Source organism: Anabrus simplex, chromosome 5 (assembly GCF_040414725.1).
Source record: "Anabrus simplex isolate iqAnaSimp1 chromosome 5, ASM4041472v1, whole genome shotgun sequence".
Lineage (NCBI taxonomy): Eukaryota > Metazoa > Arthropoda > Insecta > Orthoptera > Tettigoniidae > Anabrus > Anabrus simplex.
In genome coordinates this window covers 341,814,539-341,836,833 of record NC_090269.1, presented here as the reverse complement: position 1 = coordinate 341,836,833, position 22,295 = coordinate 341,814,539, and the positions used below count along the sequence as shown (strand labels likewise).

The following is a 22,295-nucleotide window of genomic DNA, read 5'->3' as shown; positions in this document are numbered from 1 at the left end:
ACCGACGGTGTCCGCAGAAGAGAGGTTCGACTGTACTTGTAAAGAGTTTGAAATGAGCAATTTGCTGACACATTTGCCAAAATTTAATAAAATTGGTTGGTTAATACGTGATGCCACATCCCCTCCTCCCCCCAAATTGTGAATAAGTCTTATTTGATGGCTGGTGGTATTTGGGATTATACAGTATGTGTTTTGTCCTCTGGATCCATATGGTCATCCGCAAGTGAGGTCGAATGTCTTCATTTGAGAAATATATATATTTCACAGAAGAGAATGCGTTATTAATTTATATAGAATGTTTTGTCCTAGATTACATAAATAAAAGCTGTCAGTTACTAATTATAAAGTTACTAGATAATAACTAGTATTTCTCGAATTTTATAGGGTATTGGTCAAAAAATTTTAAATGTGGCAATAGTGGAAGTTTGTTTCACCTGAATTGTTTTAGCTTTTTGTATTATATTATTATTTTGTTGTCTTTCAGACTTGTTGTAAGCTTGTCTGTGTGTCACAGATCCTAGCAACTCGGAACGCTTCTGCTTGGGACTTCTTTCCAATGTGAACCGAAATACAGTGGTAGAACAGACACGCCGCCATATTGGCAAAGGTGTGCGCCTGTACTACATTGGTGGAGAAGTATTTGCGGAGTGCCTCAGTGACTCGTCAATCTTTGTTCAGTCACCTAATTGTAATCAGCGGTACGGTTGGCACCCAGCAACAGTTTGTAAGATTCCTCCAGGTTAGTTTGTGATCTCAAAATAATTAATAATCTGCAAGGTTTTTGTTATTTTCTTTTTCCATAGGTTTCTTTTTTATTAACATTGTACACAAAGGGAATGAACATTGTTTATCTGTGGTGATGTTTTTTCTGTGTGATACAAGAACTGTGTGGTGAGTACTCAGCCTAAAGGCTGGTCGGATTTTGGAGCAGTTCTACCATCAGCTGTCGTAGAAGCATAGGTGTCATTGAAGAGGCTTACAAGGGAAATGAGGAGTGAGGTAGTTTTCTGTTGCTTTCCTCTATCAGCTGGAAGTTGCTATTACTTATCATTCAAGCTTACTGATATGCATGCACCAACCAACCCTGTGAACAACATTTTTACCCCCTTTATAATGGGGACTGGCTACATAACAGGTGGCGTTACTAACATGGCTCATACCTCAATCACTTCCATATTGTCAAAGTCAAGGATGAGACAGAGACAGGTCAATAAAAGTATCACATTTATTCAAGCCCATGCCAGAAAACACAGTATACTGTAAATGCTAGGCCTTGCCAGCAAAGTACTGTATATGAATGTGTTAATATCCCTCAACCATAAAAAGAAAGAAAATACAGTCCTAAGTTATTCACAGATTTCTAGTGTTGATTTGTGCTGGGAAAAGAATTGTTTTATATTCATGCTTAATTGTTCCGTGTTCTTCACACTGATCAGAAGTATTTGGACACTTACTTGAAACTGTCCTGTAAGTGTTTCTTGGATATACTGCACAGTAGTGGACATTAATAAAAGTTGGGCCGTTAATACTGCTTGAACTCTGTGAGGGAGACTGTCTACCAGGTGTTTGAACGTTTGCAAGCAGACCATTCTTCCTGAAGCACTGTATCAAATGTTCAGTTAGTGATGTGAGTTGTTGGGGTTTCGACTGAAATTGCCCTTCTAGTTTATTTCAGAGGTGTTTGTTAGGGTTGAAGTCAGAGCTCTGCATTGGACAGTCCCTTTTCAGAACATTGTCCACAAACCAGTCATGAACAGACTTCGCTTCATGGCAGAGAGTAATATCATGCTGAAATACACAGTGATCATCAGGGCTGGGATTTCTGTGAAAATACATACTGTATTTGTTTTCTCATTAGCTACAGTTAGAATTTTGTTATATGTTTACAAATTTGGATATTTGGAGTGATTGAAAACACATTTTCATTTCACTTCCGGGTATAGTACATATTCTTTTTCACATATTTGAGAAAACTTGCATATTTTCACGATTTAATTTTTTATTTTAATATGTTCCGTATTTTCATAGTTTTGAAATTATTCTTATCAGAATATCATTTAAAATTTACTTTACAAGCATCAATATTTCAAAGCTGGATTATGTTACTTCTATGAAATGTGCAAAGCAAGTTCTGCTCTATGCACATTTTTTGTTTTTTTCATTCTTGCTGGCTTTGGTCAAGCCACTTACCTGCTGTGACAATAGAATGAATCAATTGTAGTAACAGTGCAGTTCCTAATTATATTATTACGGTAAAACCTCAGTTAAGATATTTCTGCAGGGAACAGGGGGAAAAAATGCTTGAAGCGAGAAACCGTATTACTGAATACACAAATAAAAACTATTTAACAGGGATATGGAAACACTAGAGAATTTTTATCCGACATGAGGGCATTTAATATTAAAATCTAATTTTTATTTTTCAAATTTTCCACCTTTTCAATACAATATATTACATTACATTACATTACTCCTGCAGAGACAATCCGCTACCTCAGAGTAAACTATCACAATGCTACCATATTTGATGCCAAATAAACGATGGAAAAACTTAAGAGTAAACTAGACGCATTAGCATCAACTCCACTATTGCAGCCACACCAGAAATGTAATGTGCTATCAACCTACATATGCCCATCTTTGATCTACAAATTCCACACTACACCTTTACATCGTATACCTGCGAGTTTCCTAATTGATACTGACAAACTTATCAAAAGCACTTGGAAAGAAGTTCTTCAACTTCCAATAGATACACCAGACAGCATGTTATACTCCAACAAAAAGTATAAAGGACTCGGTCTTTTCAAGTGTGGTTGGGAGGCTTATCTACAGCACGTAAATGCATGCTAAGTTCTCCATCGATCCAACAATATACACATCAATCGTACCAGAGACCTTCACACAGAAACAAAGAAGTGCTTTGAAAAACTTGGCCTACTCCTGAATACTGAACGCGAATCCGTCAAAGTCTCGCTCCTGCGACAACAACTCCGTGAGAAAGAATTCGGTGCCTGGTGTGCCTTGCCACAAAAAGGTAAGGGTGTTATACTGTATAAGGAATACACTCCAGCCAATCAGTGGGTAAGAAAGCCCGAAGGTTTAACCAGCAGCGACTGGAGAAATGCCATAAAACTGACAGCAAATGTAGTTCCAGTTTGTGCATTACCTGGCAGGTCCCAAGACAGTAACCACTGTCGGCGTTGCCACAGTGAGATTGAAACACTTGGTCACGTCTTGGGTTCCTGTCCATTTAGTGACGCCTTGCGGAATTCACGACATCATCGAATAAGATCTATTGCTGAAGCCCTGAGAAAAAAGCACTATACAGTCTACGAGGATGGAAGATAGGATGATAGATAGGAGGTACATGGATTGTCCCAGACAGGGTCAAACCGGCGGATTGCCATGATAGCTATATCACCGGGTTCAAGTAAAGGGTTCATAATAGACCCCACAATTAGAACCGAAGCATCATCCACTCAACCACATGATGTACACAAGGAGAAATGTGATATATATGTACCCACAATTCCATACTATGCCGAGAAAAATCATCTGGACTCCATAGATGTGTTAGGCTTGATGATAGGAGCAAGAGACACCATTACTCACACATTCCACAACTTTTGTAAGAAATTTAATTTGCATAACCAATTCGTTAAGGACATTGGGTCATCCCTAGTGAAAGCATGGACAGTGACCACAGATTGTTGGTAGTAGACTTCAGACATAAGACAAATGAAACGCAGAAACTTATTACGAAAAAACCAAGCGTTAAAACTTAGAAGTTGCAAGAAGTCCAAATAAAGGAAGAATACAAACTAAGGATTCAACAGAGTTTGCCGAAGTGTGAAGTAACCAGCGTTAATGAAGAATGGAAGGCCTTCAAAGACACCTTTGTGGGAGAAGCCAAAAACCTATGTGGAGTTACAAGTCCTATCAAAAGAAAAGAGGAGACACCGTGGTGGAATGATAGAGTGAAAACAGCGGTGAAAGAAAGAAACCAAATAAAGAAGGCACTGGACAAGGAAAAATAAAAACAGGGACAAGAACGAAATGAACAAGAAATACAAAGACTTCAAGGAGTATACAGGAACAAGAAACTTGCTGTAAAGAACATTGTAAGGGAAGAAAAAGAGAAGAAATGGAATGAGTTTGCAGACAAACTGGAAGAGGACAGTAGAGGAAATATGAAATTGCTATACAGAGTAGTGAAAAACAAGTGAAGGGATCAAGAGACCATAAAAGCAATAATAATAATATTAATAATAATAATAATCGTATGGCCTCAGCTACCGTGTGCAGACATTTCAATTTGACGCCATCTGGCTGTCTGCTCGTCAATTTCGACGTGATGATGGAACTCTGGCACAAAAAGAGGGAGAAATTAAACAAGAACTCAAGATCTATTTCGAAAAGCTGCTGAATGGAGATACAGAAAATATAACGGATAGAGGAGAGCCAAGTCGAGGAACCACAACTGAACCACCAATTACATGGCTTGAGGTTGAAAATGCGCTCGAGCATGAAGAAAGGAAAGGCAGTGGGCATAGATGAACTAAGTGCAGATATGCTGAAAGCAGCGGGAATTCCAGGAATCCTATGGCTCTACAGACTGCTCAACAAGATATGAGAGGAAAATACTATTCCTGAGGACTGGAAGATGGGCATCATTGTACCTCTGTTCAAGAAAGGAAGCCGACGAAAATGTACTAATTACCGTGATATCACACTACTGTCTCGTCCTGAAAATATTCGAAAAAATAATAGAGACCAGAATCAGAGAGAGATATTGTTGAACCAATTTTGGAAGAAAAGCAGTATGGTTTCAGACCAGGAAGGTCAACTACAGACCTTATATTTGCAATTAGGATGCTAATGGAAAAAAACTGGGAGAAGAACAAGCCTTTATTTCTAACATTTTTGGACATTGAGAAAGCATACGATAGTGTACCAAGGGAAAGAATTTGGCAATGCATGAAAGAACTTCAAGTGCGAGACAGCCTCATAGACAAAGTGAAAATGTTGTATAGTGGGAACAGAAGCTGTATTCAAGTAGGATGTGGTTTGTCGGACTGGTTTGAAACAAAGAGAGGAGTGCAGCAGGGCAGCTCATTGTCACCACTTCTATTCGTTATTGTAATGGATGTAGTAATGAAATCTATTAAAAGGAAAGAACATGGAGATATCAAAGCCTTCACATTTGCTGATGATGTTGCGATCTGGAGTGACTCAGAAGAGGAATTGGGAGAGAGAATACAAAGCTGGAATGAGGAGTTTAAGAAATATGGTTTAAACATCAGCAAGACCAAGACGGTGGTGATGAAAGTGTATGGGGAAGGAGCAGAACCCATAGTCATGTTAAATGAAGCTCAACTGGACAGCGTTCCAGTTTTCAAATACTTGGGATACTTGGGTAGCATTATATCAAATGACAACCTAGCAAAACATGAGGTGAACAATCGAATCAATAAGGCAACACAATTTTACCACCAGTTAAGACACCTGCTGTGGGATGAGCAAATACCCATGAAAACAAAAATGACATTGTGCAAGTCCTATTATACACCAATTCTTACATACAGTCTCGAAACCACAACACTGACCAATAGAGATAATTCCAAACTTCAGGCAGCTGAAATGAAATTCCTACGCACTATGATCCAGAAAACCAGGAAAGACAAGATTAGGAATGAGAAAATTAGAGAAGAAGTAGGAATAGATGATTCTCTCCTCAATAAGATTCAGATATCAAGACTGTGAAGTGGTTTGGTCACATGAAGAGGATGCCAGTAAACAGAACTGCAGGGAAGGAATTTGACAGAAAGGTAGAAGGAAGACGACCCGTGGGAAGGCCACGAAGGAAATGGATAGATTTAGTTAAGAGCGATGTACTGCTGAGAGATCATGATTGGGACAAGTTGGTGGAGGAAGAATGGTACAAGGACAGGATGAGATGGAGGAGGCTCATATATCACACCCGGGAAACTAGAGATGGTTTAGGATGATGATGATGATGATTGGGTTAGCAGCCCTGAAAGGATCGTTAGCAATAGTAAAAAATCATTTATTCTCCTAGCTATATGTCCTATGAGGAATTTCTCATGGATTTCATAACTATTGACTGATACAATTTTTTATTATTAAGGCTTTACTGTAGTATACCTATTTATACACATTTTAAACAGCCCTTGCAATTAATAATCAAAATTTTTATGTAAGCTTTGTCTTTTTGGCAGCCTCCAAATGGGGGAAGCAGAAATAAATTAATTTATATATATATATATATATATATACATTATTATTAATTGGGACATGTTTCGCCCTTATATTATGGGCATCATCAGCCATGTTTCTACCTCAAAATAATGAAAATAATCAGGATCCTGTTTATATTTAAACTTGCATTACTCCTTAAAATATAATGAAAGTTATTTAAAATGTGCTTTCGCGTTACAGTAGGTGTCCACATTTGACTAGTTAAAGATGGCTTATAGGATTATGTATATACATAGAATGAAATACTGAAATCTAATATAAAATTATTGGAATGACACTAAAATATTTAAAATTTAAAATTGCTCAGCAACTTTGGCAGGTTTATGCACTTAGTCTTGTTGTCCACTGATATATTGATTCATATTTGAACACGTACTCTTAGAACACAATTCTATAATAATAATAATAATAATGTTATTTGTTTTACGTCCCACTAACTACTTTTTAAGGTCTTCGGAGACGCTGAGGTGTCGGAATTTAGTCCCGCAGGAGTTCTTTTACGTGCCAGTAAATCTACCGACACGGGGCTGTCGTATTTGAGCACCTTCAAATACCACCAGACTGAGCCAGGATCGAACCTGCCAAGTTGGGGTTAGAAGGCCAGCGCCTTAACCGTCTGAGCCACTCAGCCCGGCAGAACACAATTTTAATTCACATTGAATGTTCTCTAACTAAGTTATTAATCTGGTTAAATGTCTAGTAAATTTTATTTACTATCATACTTAAATTCCATTAACATTGTAAAATAAACTAATAACTAGGTTTGTGACTCTTATTAAAAGGTGTTGGCTTGTAGAATACAGCAGTCTTGTGTTTATGGGTATATCCTGTTAAATTTATTTGAAAAACCTGTAAGTCACTTTTTCTTTATTTTATTATTCTTATAGTGTTGAATCCGGCGTCTTCCTGAAATTTTAACTTGTTATCGTATTATTTGGATGTTAGTACAATTTACGAACTTCATCGTGTAGATCCGTATTGATACGGTTAAAAATAAGAAACAATGTTAGGTTTTGGTCCACCCAATCAATACACATCATTTTACAAGTGAACTATTTAATTAAAAACATATTAAAAATATTTAGGGACATATTTCATCTCTATTTGAGATTTCATCACCCATAAAATCACGTGGTAGATTACAAAATTCAAATCAGGAAATGAAAGAAGAAAAAAACGGAAGAACCCAATGTCTATTTGAGAAATGCTAAAGATATAAATATATATACATTATTAACACAAATTGACCTCGCTTCTTGCAAAACCTTTTGTCTTCAATGATATAAAATGAAATTAACTTGAAATTGACAAGCTTACCATAACGTCTTGTACGGAATCAATGTCCATTGTTGTTGTCCGTATTTGAAACGGAAGTTCCTTTTGAACTATTGAAAAAACATAAAACAAATATACATATATTTAAAGAGGTAGTTTAACACTTCTTGCAAACAATCTTTCAGCAAAGTTAAATATGAACGACCTTACTTGAAAAACGTTGCAAGCATTGTTGAAATCTGGTAGTTTCAGTGTGTTGATTGGGGAGATCGAAATTCTGGCCTCGGAAACGAATTGGTACTAAATCCATATCAGAACAATTAAAAGCATTAACTTGTAGAATAAATATTCTTTCAAATTTAGCTAATTTGGTAGAAGAAATCTGAAGCCTTGTGATACCGCCTGTCATATGGCAGAGACCAGCGCTGCATGACCACCATATTCGTGGTTTAAATCCTAAGAATAATCTTTTTTTTTTTTTTTTTTTTTCTTTCTTTTTTTTTAAAGATAAGGTCGTAAATTACACTCCCTATAGCTGGTTTAGAATGAGCCTCGCTCTGATTTGCTCCTCGCCATGCTACTGCGTGTGTTGTAGTTACAACTGCAATCATTATGACCGGCACATTTTAAACCTACTTCTCCAAAAATTACCTGTATCAGCCTGGCTTATGAGATATTAAATGTTCAAATTGTTAACGATGTCGCCTGCTATATTGATAGCAACATCTATGAATTTAACTAAAGTAATTTTGTGTTCTCATCTCTCTTGTCTCATGTCTCTTGTCAGACACGTTCCCAATGGAGGTGAGATGCATGCATTATTTTCCACATACCAACCTTCCTGCCATTCTTAAATCTCTGGCAGTACTGGAAATCCAACTTGGGCCTTCACGAACAACAGCTGATTGTGCTAACTGTTATGCTGCAGAGGTGGACATTCTTAACTTCAAAACAGACATATCACATGACTGATGCGTGTTTGCAGTGTGCAGGTCAGACATATGAAACTGTTCACCTATTTCTGTGACATCAGACCTACAGTACACTATGGAGGAGGACATTTCTAAACTATGGAACACAGATGAACCACGTGACTATGCTTGCATTGCACTGGTCAGACGGACGAAACTGTTCACCTATTTGTGTGATGTTATCAAAGCTGCAGTACGGCCTATACCCACTACAAAGGGGAATTGTTGTTCTTCTCTGACAAATTACGTTGGGGGCTCTCAAAAAGTCAAGTGGAGGGGGCTAATAGATGAGGAAATATGGTATTATGTTTTCTGCTTAGCAAACATATTCCAGTGCTCAGTTGCTCTTCATTCATGAAGCAATGCATTTCAATAAAACCGGTGGGAATGTGTCTCACAAGTCAGCGTAAACAGTTTTTATACTTATGGTGTATATATCCATGGGATTGTTAGACAATGGACTAGCCTAATGCTTTTGTAAATCTGATTTTTAAGCAGAGGCAATGTTGAGAAGTTATTTTCTAAGATCATGGACTGAAGGTGATTCAGATTATACTACAGTGGTAATGTAATTTGTCATCAAGTCTGTGCAGAACAGGTTCCATATGAAAAAAAATTTCAGCTCGTACAACACTCAAATACCAGAGCTCGGTTACATGCTGAGTGAGTGGTTACCAGAATAAGAACAAACTTTATTGACAGAAGAACTGCCATCTTCTTCAGGACAGGACTGCACCAAATATCCCATGGAATTATATGAACAACCCTGATTTTTGTGGTTTTCTGGAAAATTGCACCGATCTATTCTTCAAGAATCTACTCTTAAAGAAAGGACTCTTAACACTTGGACAAGTGCTATAATTCAGCGATCGAAGAAATCCAGGGAGAGTTGTTTCACAGTCTTGGTTTGGGAACTGTAGACAAGACTATGGATGCATGCTGCAGGAACATAGCAAATATATTGGTTGGGATTTTTTGTGAAGATGAACCAGGAGCTCCATACCTCTTCTCATGCAAAGTGTTAGGAAAGACAAATCATTCTACAGTTGCTGACTTAGTCAATGATCCATTACACTTGCTGTGGTCTTCAGGTAGACATGAATATTTCTAGCAGATGTTGCTAGCTATATGCTGAAAGCTTTAGGTATTTTACCCTTATTTGATTCATTTGGCATGTGCTGTGCATGGCCTTAACTGGGCAGCAGAAGAAATACAAACAAAATTTCTTGCTGTCAACAAGCTAATATCCTCTATGAAGAAAGTGTTTCTGAAACAGCCTCTGAGGATAGAGGCTTACAGGGAGCACTTAACCAGACATACCTCTTCTCTTGAGCCAGTCCTTATGCAATGGAGAAGTTGCATTGAAGCCACAGGTTTTCACTGTCACCATTTTAATAAGAGTAGGAGGATGCGATGCCAGTGATGTTACTGCCATTCAGCATGCCAAAGACACGTCCAACCATGAAAAAGTTCAGAGAGATCTAGAAGTGATCACCACACCTTCCAAATTATACCGGAATTGATTCAGAAGCTAGAAATTCGTGGCTTGCAGCTCGGTGATTCTCTGGAGATGTTGGAGAGTGTAAAACTTTAAATGGAGCGTGTTCCTGGAGACATGGACACCATTTGCAAACAAAACTATGTGACATTCTGAAAATATTTCTGGCTACAAAATTATGACAGATATAAGTAAGTATCTGGAAGATGTGGATGTACCAGAATAGGTAACTCCTGAATTTGCCCCTGTCACATCTGTAGATTAAAGTTGATTTTAACAGATAATCATCATAGGTATACACCAGAAAACGTGGGAAAGACCCTCATAGTGTACTGCAAGGCAAATTGGACAGGAAGTGTAACAGGAGTAGCCTAGTCGTGTGGTGGAATTGAAAACGGTGTGAACTCAAGTCTGTTTCTGCTAACCGTGGTCTGCAAACATAATCATCTATATGTAATTCTTAACCAGCTACATTGTGCACAACTTGTTTTCATTTGTGAATGTGAACTACAGGCTCTTTCTGCTAGCTATGGACACAGTCTGCAAACAATATATCTATGTGTATTTATGAAACAACTACATTGTGTGCGGCTTGCTTTTGCCATGAAATTACATACATATTTTGTAAATTGTGCATTAGGTACTTTCTGCTAACAGAATAGCTACAACTGTAAGTAGAATGTGATTGATTACTTGATCCTGATTTGTGTATAAATATGTGGGTGTGGGTAATTTTTTTAAAATAATAAAGGTGTTCCTTGTTGATAATGCTATAAAATATGTTAAATTATATATATAAAAAGTGCATATTTAAGTACATATTTTTAACTTTTTTTTTTACAGTTTGTTTTATGTCGTATCGACACAGATAGGTCTAATACCAATATAATTGGTCCATTATTGCACATTATAAATTTTCGAGCTAACTCATTCCTGTTTGGAGCCTCCGTGGCTCCGACGGCAGTGCGTCGGCCTCTTACCACTGGATACCGTGGTTCAAATCCCGGTCACTCCATGTGAGATTTGTGCTGGAAAAAGTGGAGGCGGGACAGGTTTTTCTCCGGGTACTCCGGTTTTCCCTGTCATCTTTCATTCCAGCAACACTCTCCATTCTCATTTCATAGTATCTATCATTCATAAATAAAATCACTTTGGGAGTGGCAACCCCTTCGTACTAATAGGCTATATATGATTCATTTATTACATCCCTGATGACCCGGTCAATGACTGGAAAACAGGTTGTAGGTTTTCATTTTCATTCCTGGTTGCCAGCGTTTCACCCCAGTGTGCTAAGTTGGGCTCATCAATTGGTAAATAGCATACCTACCAACAGACCTATCAGCAGATAGGTCTTACGGTGACGGTGGGATAGGAAAGGCTTAGGAGTGCGAAGGAAGTAGCCGTGGCCTTAATTAAGGTACAGCCCCAAAATTTGTCTGGTATGAAAATGGGAAACTATGGAAAACCATTTTCAGGGCTGCTGGCCGTGGGGTTCGAACCCACAATCTCCCAAATACTGGATACTGGCCGCACTTAAGCGATTCCAGCTTTCAAGCTCGGTAAAATAAACTGTTAATTGAAAGAGAAAGATAATAATTTAACACTCTAAGGAGGCCAAGAAAGAGTAGCATTTAAAAAGAAAACAAATCAATGAGGACTTGAGAAAATATCTCATAATTAAATAATTAATTTAAATGTTTGAAATCAAATTAAACAATATAAGGTTTAAAGTTACTTGAAAGTGCAATACAACCCAAGAAATATTTATCCAAAATTGAAATGTGAATAAGGGCAAATTCACAGAATTAATTGCACATTAAAATTAGTAGATAAAATTAAACTTCCACTCTCCTTTAAGAATCACTGCTTAAGAAAGTGATCATTTAATAATCCAGATACCACATAAGCGTCTGTGAAGATCATGATCTTAACACTTAAGATCCTTGGAGTCATTTCCCATTAAGGAAGTTGAATACTGATTTCAACTTATTTCTCAAAATGAATCAATTACTAAGAAAATTAATGTGCACTGAAATTAATTCACCAATCTTATTTTAATCAGAAAGAATGAAATCCAAATTCCAGGTTAAATCTTGAATAAAGACACTAATTCAATTAATCAGAAAATCCAGCCATATTCAGTCAAGGCCCAATATAACATCCCTAAGGAAAAAATGGCAAATCACACCCAAAAAAATGGGGTTGAAAAACAAAAGACTAACGTGAACAATAGGAGTTCCAAAGGTAAAATATAAATAAATTAGTAGAAATTCAGCCTTTCCAAGTTGCTACACATCCCATTGAATAATTATATTTTGAACCCGGTCCAGTAGCATAATGTTAATAAGCAGTATGTAATTAGATATTAAGATATAGATATTGATGGGATGTGCCTCTGGAAATAACTCGGTGGGTACATGAGAGAGAATGAACATATAGAACACAAGAAGATGAGGAAGCAAACTCCAAAGAAAGAAAAGGAAAAAATGAAGAGGAAGAAGAAGAGGGAGAAGAGAAAGAATAAAGGGAGGATAACAATAACAGAAAGGAATGAAACAAGATTACAGGTACAAAGGTGAAAGGAAGACAGAAAGAAAACTTTGAAAAAAAGAAGAAGACAAGTAGAGAAGAGAGGCACCATAAATCCAATAACCAAGAAAAATAAACAAATGAAAGAGAGAAAGATAGAAAAAGAAAGCAAGAAAATAAATCCGACTAGGGAAAAATATAACAAATACCAGCAACAAGAAGGAAAATAGGAATGCATGACCCACAACAAGAACAACAGAAATCATTACAAGTAAGCAAGTGAGAATAACACCATAAAATGAGTTTAAAAGGTAATAGCAAGATAGCAGTTAGTGAATATCTGAATATGATAGAGATACAGCATTAACTTCACACTCATACATCCACATAAGTCTTTCCAAGAAACACATTCTGTAACCTGAAAATGAATTTCCATTCTCATGCATTCCAAGTACATGGCAAACATAAATGGGATAAAGAGAGGCCAAAAATATGAATAAATCAAGGAGTAACCAAGATACCAACGGTATGACCCAATATAAAGACAAATTAACTAAAGGAATGAGAAAGAAAACAATAAAATGAGGCACGACAAAGTATAAACTGCAGTGTATAAGAACTGATGACCCATTTTCCTTTGGTAAATAATTAGGCCTATCATAATCATGATGAATATAAGAACAAGTGTGAGGACTCCTCAAGTTCAAGCGCGCCCCATCAAGCAGTACTAGAGTGGGCAAGCTCCAGAGTACTGATCAGCTGGTCTTAGGAATGATTCTGGAGGAAATGTACTACTCTGTAACTGATAGGTTACAATGAGAGATTACAATTAAAATACCGCGGCAGGGTACAATGGGAAAAATGTCATACATGGAAATAAGAGCTACTGCCTTTATCACGTGTTGTGGAAAGCACAGGTTACTGGAATGTACATATATAGATAAATAGCACACAATTCCCAGCATGTTAAAAACAAACAACCATGAACTGTTTAAAGGTAATAACTGTACTTACAACTCAATTTGTTGGTTACTGGACTTTCGAAAGGTTGTGTGAAGATTTGGCGGATGTTCGAGATTGTAAATCTCACTGGATTTCCTTCGTTCTAAAGAAAAATTAGCACCTCAGATAAGGATAAACAAGCCTGGGGATTATATCTACAACAGTCAGCTTCTGAAGGATCAACTGAAATTTGCTCTATGGAATGGATACAATAAAAAAAATATTTCGCCCCTCATCGATTTTAAGTTCAGTTTTCCATTAATTCCCCGTGGTGTAGGGGTAACGTGCCTGCCTCTCGACCTGAGGGCTGGTTCGAGGTCCTCTCAGCCTACGTGATTAGAATTGAGGAGCTATCTGACGGTGAGATGGTGGCCCCGGTCTCGAAAGCCCAGAATAACGGCCGAGAGGATGCGTCGTGCTGACCACACAGCCCATCGTAATCTGCAGGCCTTCGGGCTGGGCAGTGGTCGCTGGGCAGGCTAAAGCCCTTTCAAGGGCGTTAAGAGCCGTGGGGGGGTTCCATTAATTACTTTCTCGGCCTGAAAAAGAATGGCACATCTTTTGAAGGTTGTGTTAAAAACACTTCATTGTTGCTTGAACCATAGTCCTTTATTTTGGTGAGAACTGAAAATTTACTTTTATTCTCACATAGAGAATGGGCACAGGGCAAACACTTAATAAATTTAGAAGAGAAATTGACATGACAAATTCTGCTATTACACGTTAACTCAGTATCCTTCCGTGGAATAGCTCTGGCCCATTTTTCAAATTTATTTCTGTTCTTTGGTGGTGAAAAAACTGCATATCATTAACTACTCTACCGTAGCCTGACTTACAGCCAGGCACAAAACAGTACGGCATGCTGAACTATTAAATTAATCAAGCCACATAAGATACATGCTTGAAGTACACAACACACAGTGAACTGAGTTTAGGAACTGAAGCAAAGAAAATTCAACTTATTCACTGAAATATCTCGCACAGTGATGTCTCCTGCACTTTTCTAAACCCTGGAGCATGTGTTGGATATAATCGCTTACACTGGCGGGACCACAAACTACCATGCTATAATGGCTGAGTCCTCACACTTGGTCTTATATTCGTCATATCATAATTTTAAATTAATAATCCAACAGGTTTTACCAAAACCACTTTCAATTTGTACATAAAATTTGGTAAGTTTGATCAAAGCCTACGTAAAACAGTAATGTAAATCAAATAAATTAATTAATTAATTGAATAATTTCTGGAGTTCTTGTAAAAGATATTTAAATGACTTCTTAGAGAATTTGTTTATTTAAAGTTCGTAAAATTTGCTTATCTTGAAGGATTTCTTATATGTCTAGGTTCGAGTAGGTGATATAATTTTGCGTGGGTAAGACATATGATTGACATGACGCCAACCATGACTTCGCTTGTGTCGTCATGATCTAAGCCTTCAGTTGATTTAAATATTACAGTTTATATCACTAAATTCTTGAATGCAAGACCTTTAGGAATATTTTTGGAACATGGCTCATCAAACTAATTGTTCTGTATTCATTGCAGAATTTTGCATTGCTTTCTTAGGCAACATTACGAAAGTTGATTTGAGCCAGTCACGAGGAATGGTTCCAATTCAGTGGATACTGTTGAGTAGGTCAACCAGTAATGAAAAGGATTTTTCTCTCTCAATCAGTTTCAGTATCTCAGCATACATCTCATCAGGGCCTGGAGCCTTTCCATTCTTCGCTGTTCTTATGGCATACTCCACTTCTCTCCGTGTGATATCCATACTTGTCATCAGCCCAAACACCATGATCTGCATTTCTGCAGTCCATGAAGAGATTTTGTACATATTCCTTCCTTTCTTTTAGTTTCTCTTCTGTGCTTGATAAGATATCATCATTCTCGTTAAGGACAACCCCACAACCCTTTTTGTTGTATGCACTGGTTACTTGTTTCACTTTCGTGTACATGTTCAAAAAATCCTATTTTGAATTCGATAATTTAATTTTGTTGCATTCCTCAGAAAGTTGTTTTTGTCATATTAACTTCTGCAAAGTTTTGCAATTTACAGGATCTTTGTTCTTAAAAGACCTTCCCAGGTTCATCAGTTTCAGAATTTCTTCTGTCATTCTGGGCTTGTTTTTCTTTTTTCCAATATATTTTACTTTACTTATGTCATTAATTGCATATTTGATGTGATTTCAGGGCCTTCAACATCATTTACATTCATGCTGTTTTGAACTTCCTTAGGTTTTACGCATATGGCTGTCTGAACTTCATCCTTCAGTGCTCGATCTTGTAGTTTTTGAATTTCAATCCGACAAAAACTCCCTTATAAATGGCATTTTTTTAGCCTGAGATTCATTGAAGATCAGCACCAGGCTATGTTTTCACACATTTGATAGAGTTTCTGAACTGCTTATTAATTGTGTTGTAATCAATCTGGTTCCTAATACTGCTATCAGAATTCAAGGCCCACGTATAGAGGCGACATGGAGGTAGCTGGAAATATATGTTTGCTATAATAAGGTCCTCCTCCTGGTACATCTGGACCAGTTGATCACCTCTGGGATTGCATGCTCCTAATCCATAGTCCCCGACTACATCAGACCGTTAGCCTTGGCTGACTTTAGTATTGAAATCGCCCATCACAATGTTTATCTTGGATGGTTTGGTGTATGACAGGGCTGTTTCGATTTTTGTATAATAATCTTCTACATCAATGTCTGATGCACCCCATGTTGGACCATATACTTGGGTGATATTCACCAAAATTGGTCATGCATTAAGCTGTAGTAAATATACTCTATCTGATATTGGTAGAAATGTTTTCAGACTTACTGATGTCTTGGTGTACAATGAAACCCATGCCGTTTAAGGCGGTGAGGATTGTTATTACTAGAATAGTATACTTGGTAACCACTACTACATTCTTTTCTGAATGTGGCCAACGCATTTCACTACTTCCAAGAACATCGATCTTAAGTCACTCCATCTTTCTGATGGCATTATGAGTCTTTCTGCTTTGAAACAAGCTACGAACGTACATCCTTCTCATGACTGGCCCGGAGATTCTTAGCACCCACTGCCCACTCAAAGGCTGTCGGGGATTTGGGGGCCTTGGCTTTAAGTTTTTTCATGGGGATGAAATGAGAGTTGGTTTCCCGTTGCCTTCCTCACACAGTTTTGATACCACTTATGCCACTGTGGCTACACCCCAAAATCTGTATCACACCAGCGTATCAGCCAATACCTAGGCTCGTGCCAATGTGAACTAATAACGAAGTTGCTGCCCTTTGGCATTATGAATTCCAGTGGCATTTCCTCCACTGAGGGACCATATCCCTCCGTAAAGACTCATCTGCCCCAAGCCATTAGCCTATTAGGGTGGTCAGGTTATTTCCCGGACACTGACTGCACGGTCTACTCTATTACTGTAGCAGGATACCTTGGCCAGGCCCATGATTATTTGATATATATATTTAAAACATGTGTTCATAACCCTCATGTTTCTTGTAGATGCGTAAAAATAAAATTGATCTTTTACTGCAAATATGCTATTAACTATGTTGGTTTAACTTTTATTGCTGGAAAGTGGAAATAAAATTGACCAAAGTTAAGGATAAGGTAAAATAAGAATAACCAAAAAATATACTAAAATAACTTTTTAAAATGATGAAATTAGATTTTAAAAAGTCACCACCAACAGGTGCCTCTATTAATAAGAAATTGTGATATTTTTATCATAAGTCAGTTAAATACATTTTCCTATTAATTTACAAAATTTATTTGAAATGCCTTTCCATGGCAGCAGAATCTTTGTGAGCATTCTTTATTTATTTATTTATTTATTTATTTATTTATTTATTTATTTATTTATTTATTTATTTATTTATTTATTTATTTATTTTCCTGTTTTCCTTAAATTGTACATGTACAATCTTGGGGTGGTAGATGGGAATTGCCTCCATTCCCACATGTATGTTTACATAAATTCTATTGAATATTTACAGCTGTATAGACAATTTTAAATGTACATATTTACACTCCAAACACTGTACTGTACTTCTAGATTAATTTATTTATGCTATGCATATTAATAGGGAAAAAAACCCATTCATTCATACCCTCACTCGAACCCCTGTATACACACTCTTTCAAGCTCATACTCATTCACCACCCGTCCCCCACCCACACAGATACACATTCGCCCCACATTCGACTGTACTTGCACACATCATTCTTGTAATTAGTGCCTTATCCTGATAAAAAGGAAAACAGCTGGCTAAATTTTTATACAAATATAAACTATTAATTACAAAAATGGGGAAACAGACAAAGTAGTAGCTCGCTAAATACAGCTAGGTGTTTTTATGACCACACTTGATGCGCCCTTATCATTCACAGTGGAGTTCTTTCGCATATCAAAATTTACTGAGGTCTGGTCTGCATTCCCAGTTTGTAACAGTAGGAATTTATATTCTGCCACTGACATAGAACGAATTACCGGAACTCGACAACTTTATCTGTGTGATCTTTAGGAAGCCGTTGTGCTAAAGTCATTCTTCTAAGTAAATTTAGTCCATGGGGTCTCGTAAAACATGTTGCCCATCCTGTGCTTGATTTGGATTAGAGATTCTATGTGATTTTCCTCTGTCCCTTGCCTTCGTGTGAATCATTTGTGACACTGCTATTCCATTGTTTGTTAATTCAATTATGTACGAGTATTCTAGCACTTCCATTTCAACACCTTTGTATTTTTCCATTTCCCAGACGTGGGACTCCAGAACGTTTCTTCAGCCACTGGAGTGGTAAATCATTTTTCTTTCTGGTTTTGACAGTACTGAATCATCTTCAGTTGTACATCATATTTTTGCTCTGCTGCACACCCATAATTTTTCTTTGTGGAAACAACAGCTTTATCATAAAACCTGCAGTGTAGCTACCGATATTGTTTTGGGGCATTATCACTTGACCAGTTATCAGTCGCTTACTCATTTCTACATATATCAATATATACTTCTAGCTAGACCGAAAATAACTGAGGAAACTTAGTAGTTAGGTCATAAATAGGCTGCTAAGTGACAACTTACAGGGATTAGAAAGTGGTGTTTTCCCAGCTATTCTGAATGCAAGAGTAACAGGGGTGTAAAAATACATGCATAACTGCAGACTATGGCTCACAGAATGTTTTACTAAAATATATATCCAAATGTTAACATACCTACATATACATACATCATCATTATAGACTGCTATGCCTTTCAGCGTTCAGTCTGCAAGCCTCTGAGAATTTACTAAACGTCGCCACAATCCTCGATTTGCAACTAGTGTTGTGGCCTCATTTAGTTCTATACCTCTTATCTTTAAATCGTTAGAAACCGAGTCTAACCATCGTCATCTTGGTCTCCCTCTACTTCTCTTACCCCCCATAACAGAGTCCATTATTCTCCTAGGTAACCTATCCTCCTCCATTCGCCTCACATGACCCCACCACCAAAGCCGGTTTATGCGTACAGCTTCATCCATCGAGTTCATTCCTAAATTAGCCTTTATCTCCTCATTCCGCGTACCCTCCTGCCATTGTTCCCACCTGTTTGTACCAGCAATCATTCTTGCTACTTTCATGTCTGTTACTTCTAACTTATGAATAAGATATCCTGAGTCCACCCAGCTTTCGCTCCCGTAAAGCAAAGTTGGTCTGAAAACAGACCGATGTAAAGATAGTTTCGTCTGGGAGCCGACTTCCTTCTTACAGAATACGGCTGATCGCAACTGCGAGCTCACCTACACCTTGATTCAATCTCACTTTCTATATTACCATCCTGGGAGAACACACAACCTAAATACTTGAAATTATCGACCTGTTCTAGCTTTGTATCACCAATCTGACATTCAATTCTGTTGAATTTCTTACCTACTGACATCAATTTAGTCTTCGAGGGGCTAATTTTCATACCATACTCATTGCACCTATTTTCAAGTTCCAAGATATTAGACTGCAGGCTTTCGGCACAGTCTGCCATTAAGACCAAGTCGTCAGCATAGGCCAAATGTTAATACCTAAAAAAACACAAGAACTTCAATTTTTCACAAAATCTACTTCGGAATAAAAGTTGTGAAAATTGCATAAGCTAGATCAGTTCACGTGTAAATACAGTACTTGCCATCACTCTTGGAGAGAAACAAAAGAAAAACTCTTTCTAGTTGTTTGCTACTGAGCTGACGTTTGTTTATGAAAAATACTCTTTGAGTCAGTTGTGACTGATCGCAATACTTGGATCAAGAAAATATCCTTCAACCACAGTGATGAAGTAAGTCATTATCCCATTCCCAAGATAGTGTGTTTACTCCTGACTAAGGTTGGTGGTATTCAGGAGAAATTTAATGTGACAGCTTTGTGATTGTTTCCAGCACATTAAAAGACTCCTGCAGAACAAAATTCTGGCGATCTATTTTCTGTTAAGGCTTAGGGGTTTGAACAGCTGATAATCAAAGTAATCTGTTTGCAGTAATAAATTTCAACATCATATAAACTGCAAATAGCCCATAGTTTTAATATTAATAATTTCTGTGCCCCAGAGGTGAAGAACACTGTCACATATGTAGTTTTACAGGAGAGCTAAACAAATGTTTTAGTGATCATTTCACGTGCTGGGTTTTTAATGAAAAGTTTCTTTTACATAATATTACTTGACTTTTAACAACCACTTCACAAATGTCTATTTTTTTCTTTCATTTGCTGTGGAAGTATACTGAACTTGGTGCCGTTTACTTTAACCCCATGCCGTTCCTAACACTTCAGAGCGCTCCAGTTTTATGACTTGCCTGCCATGCTGAACACTCCAAAATGCTCATCACACACATCGTCATTAGAAGTGTGTTGATGAAAGTATTGAAGAGTCTTGTGAAACCACGGTGCATTCCCATAACTCAGCAAGAAAGCACCTAGTTGGACAGTCTTTCACAAGCTACCTATTTTATAAACATCATATTCTAGTTTTATTAATGTTTGAGATGTCATCTACTTATCACGGAGAAGTGTTGCAAGGTTTGAAATAATGCAAAATGGAGTACATTAGAAATTAGTAAAGATAGTAAACTTTCAAGTAGAGGTTACGAATAATATTCTGATGAATGTAGTAATTATAACAATTCAGAGAATCATGAAATACTCACTCACTCACTCACTCACTCACTCACTCACTCACTCACTCACTCACTCACTCACTCCGTAGGCTTCTGACAGACGTGAAATTCCCATGCCGATCTCACAATCTTCTTCCATCCTTTTCAATCTTGAGCCTGCTCTTCCCAGTTATCAATTTGGAGGGTCTGGGATACCTTATTGATCTCCTTCCAGGTGCTTTGGGGTCTTCTTGAAGGTCTTTTCCCATTAACAGATCCCTTGTATAGATCTACTGGTATCGTCGCCATAAGACATATCTGTGTCGGTGCGACGTTAAGCCAATAGCAATAATAATAATAATAATAATAATAATAATAATAATAATATCTACTGGTGATCTGTTACCCTGCATCCTCAGTATATCTCCAACCCAGCACAGTCTGTTGGATTCTATCACACCCATTATAGTGTGTTGTTGAGAGAGGGTATAAATCTCATAATTAGATCTTTTCTGCCAGCTTTGAGAGATAGGATCGAACCATGGGCTAAATATTTTTCTGTAAACTTTATTCTCTAAGATTAGCAACTGCTATTGCTCTTTCTTGGTTATACTCCATGTCTCGGAACTGTACAGAAGTACTGGTCGAATGATTGTATTGTAGATAATCATTTTTGCATTCCTTGTTAAAAACATGTACAGGTAGGTCCTAGGATGATGTGTAGGACCGAAGTTCCTCAGTTCAAGTGGAACGTAAAACCTAGAGAAAAAGGGGACCTGATTTTAATATGGTGTTCTAAAAGGGCAAGTCATACGAAGCAAAGGTATAAAGAGTTATAGTGTGAGACTCGCCTTGCCGCAGTGTGCCAAGAAGCTGACCCTATGGAGAGGAGAGGGGGTAGAATGGACGTATATAGGAGATGTACTCAGAAAACCACCTTAGGACATGCATAGTACAATTTTAAGATAAGAAGACTATGCCACCAACAGCGCTCAGATTGTTCCTCAATGCCGCATTTCACTATGAATAGGACACTTATCAAGATTTTAATGTGTTCATTAAGCTTTATCATACCAAAGCCCAACTTTACAGAAAGTGCCTCAACTAATGTACCAAGACAACATAAGACTTATTACGCCGCCAACACGTCGCAATCTTCATATATTTTATATAAACTATTTTAAAATGTGTGTCGTTATACAAATTTTACCTAGTGTGTGTATTGCTGCTATATGTGAATTTATTCTCTCTTGGTTTTATGAAAGGCTGATGATGACACTGAAAACATGTCAAAACCGGTACCTTCATAATAATAAAAATGTTGTACCATAATTTATGTGCAACAGTTTTGTATGTATTGAAAAGGTGGATTTCCTTACATTAAAATTACTTGTGTGATTCTCAGTGTTGAACACCATGTGTATGTTTGTCCGTCAGAGTTCAGCACTAATCAGACTGTTACATCCCCGGTGGAAGGGAAGACATGTCTCACCGGCATCAGTGAGTTACGAGACTTGATCTAGCGTGGGTAACGGTGTTGAGTGTGGTGTGCTACATTATGGACCACAGCATCCAAATGTATATTTTGTACAGTATAATTAGTTTAGTGAATAATTTGGTTA

The 22,295-nt window shown here is 37.4% G+C and overlaps 1 protein-coding gene across 6 annotated transcripts in view; it reads left to right on the top strand.

Moving 5' to 3' along the window:
- The window catches only part of Smox (Smad on X), a 273,080-nt gene that overhangs the window by 208,750 nt on the left and 42,035 nt on the right, over nt 1–22,295 (top strand). For 5 of the 6 annotated variants that reach the window (XM_067147627.2, XM_067147626.2, XM_067147628.2 and 2 more), the window contains one exon: nt 515–739. The exons of the other annotated variant lie outside the window; for it this stretch is intronic. In XM_067147627.2, the coding sequence (XP_067003728.1) occupies nt 515–739 (225 nt within the window). The remainder of the gene's footprint in view (nt 1–514; nt 740–22,295) is intronic. 6 annotated transcript variants of the gene reach the window in all.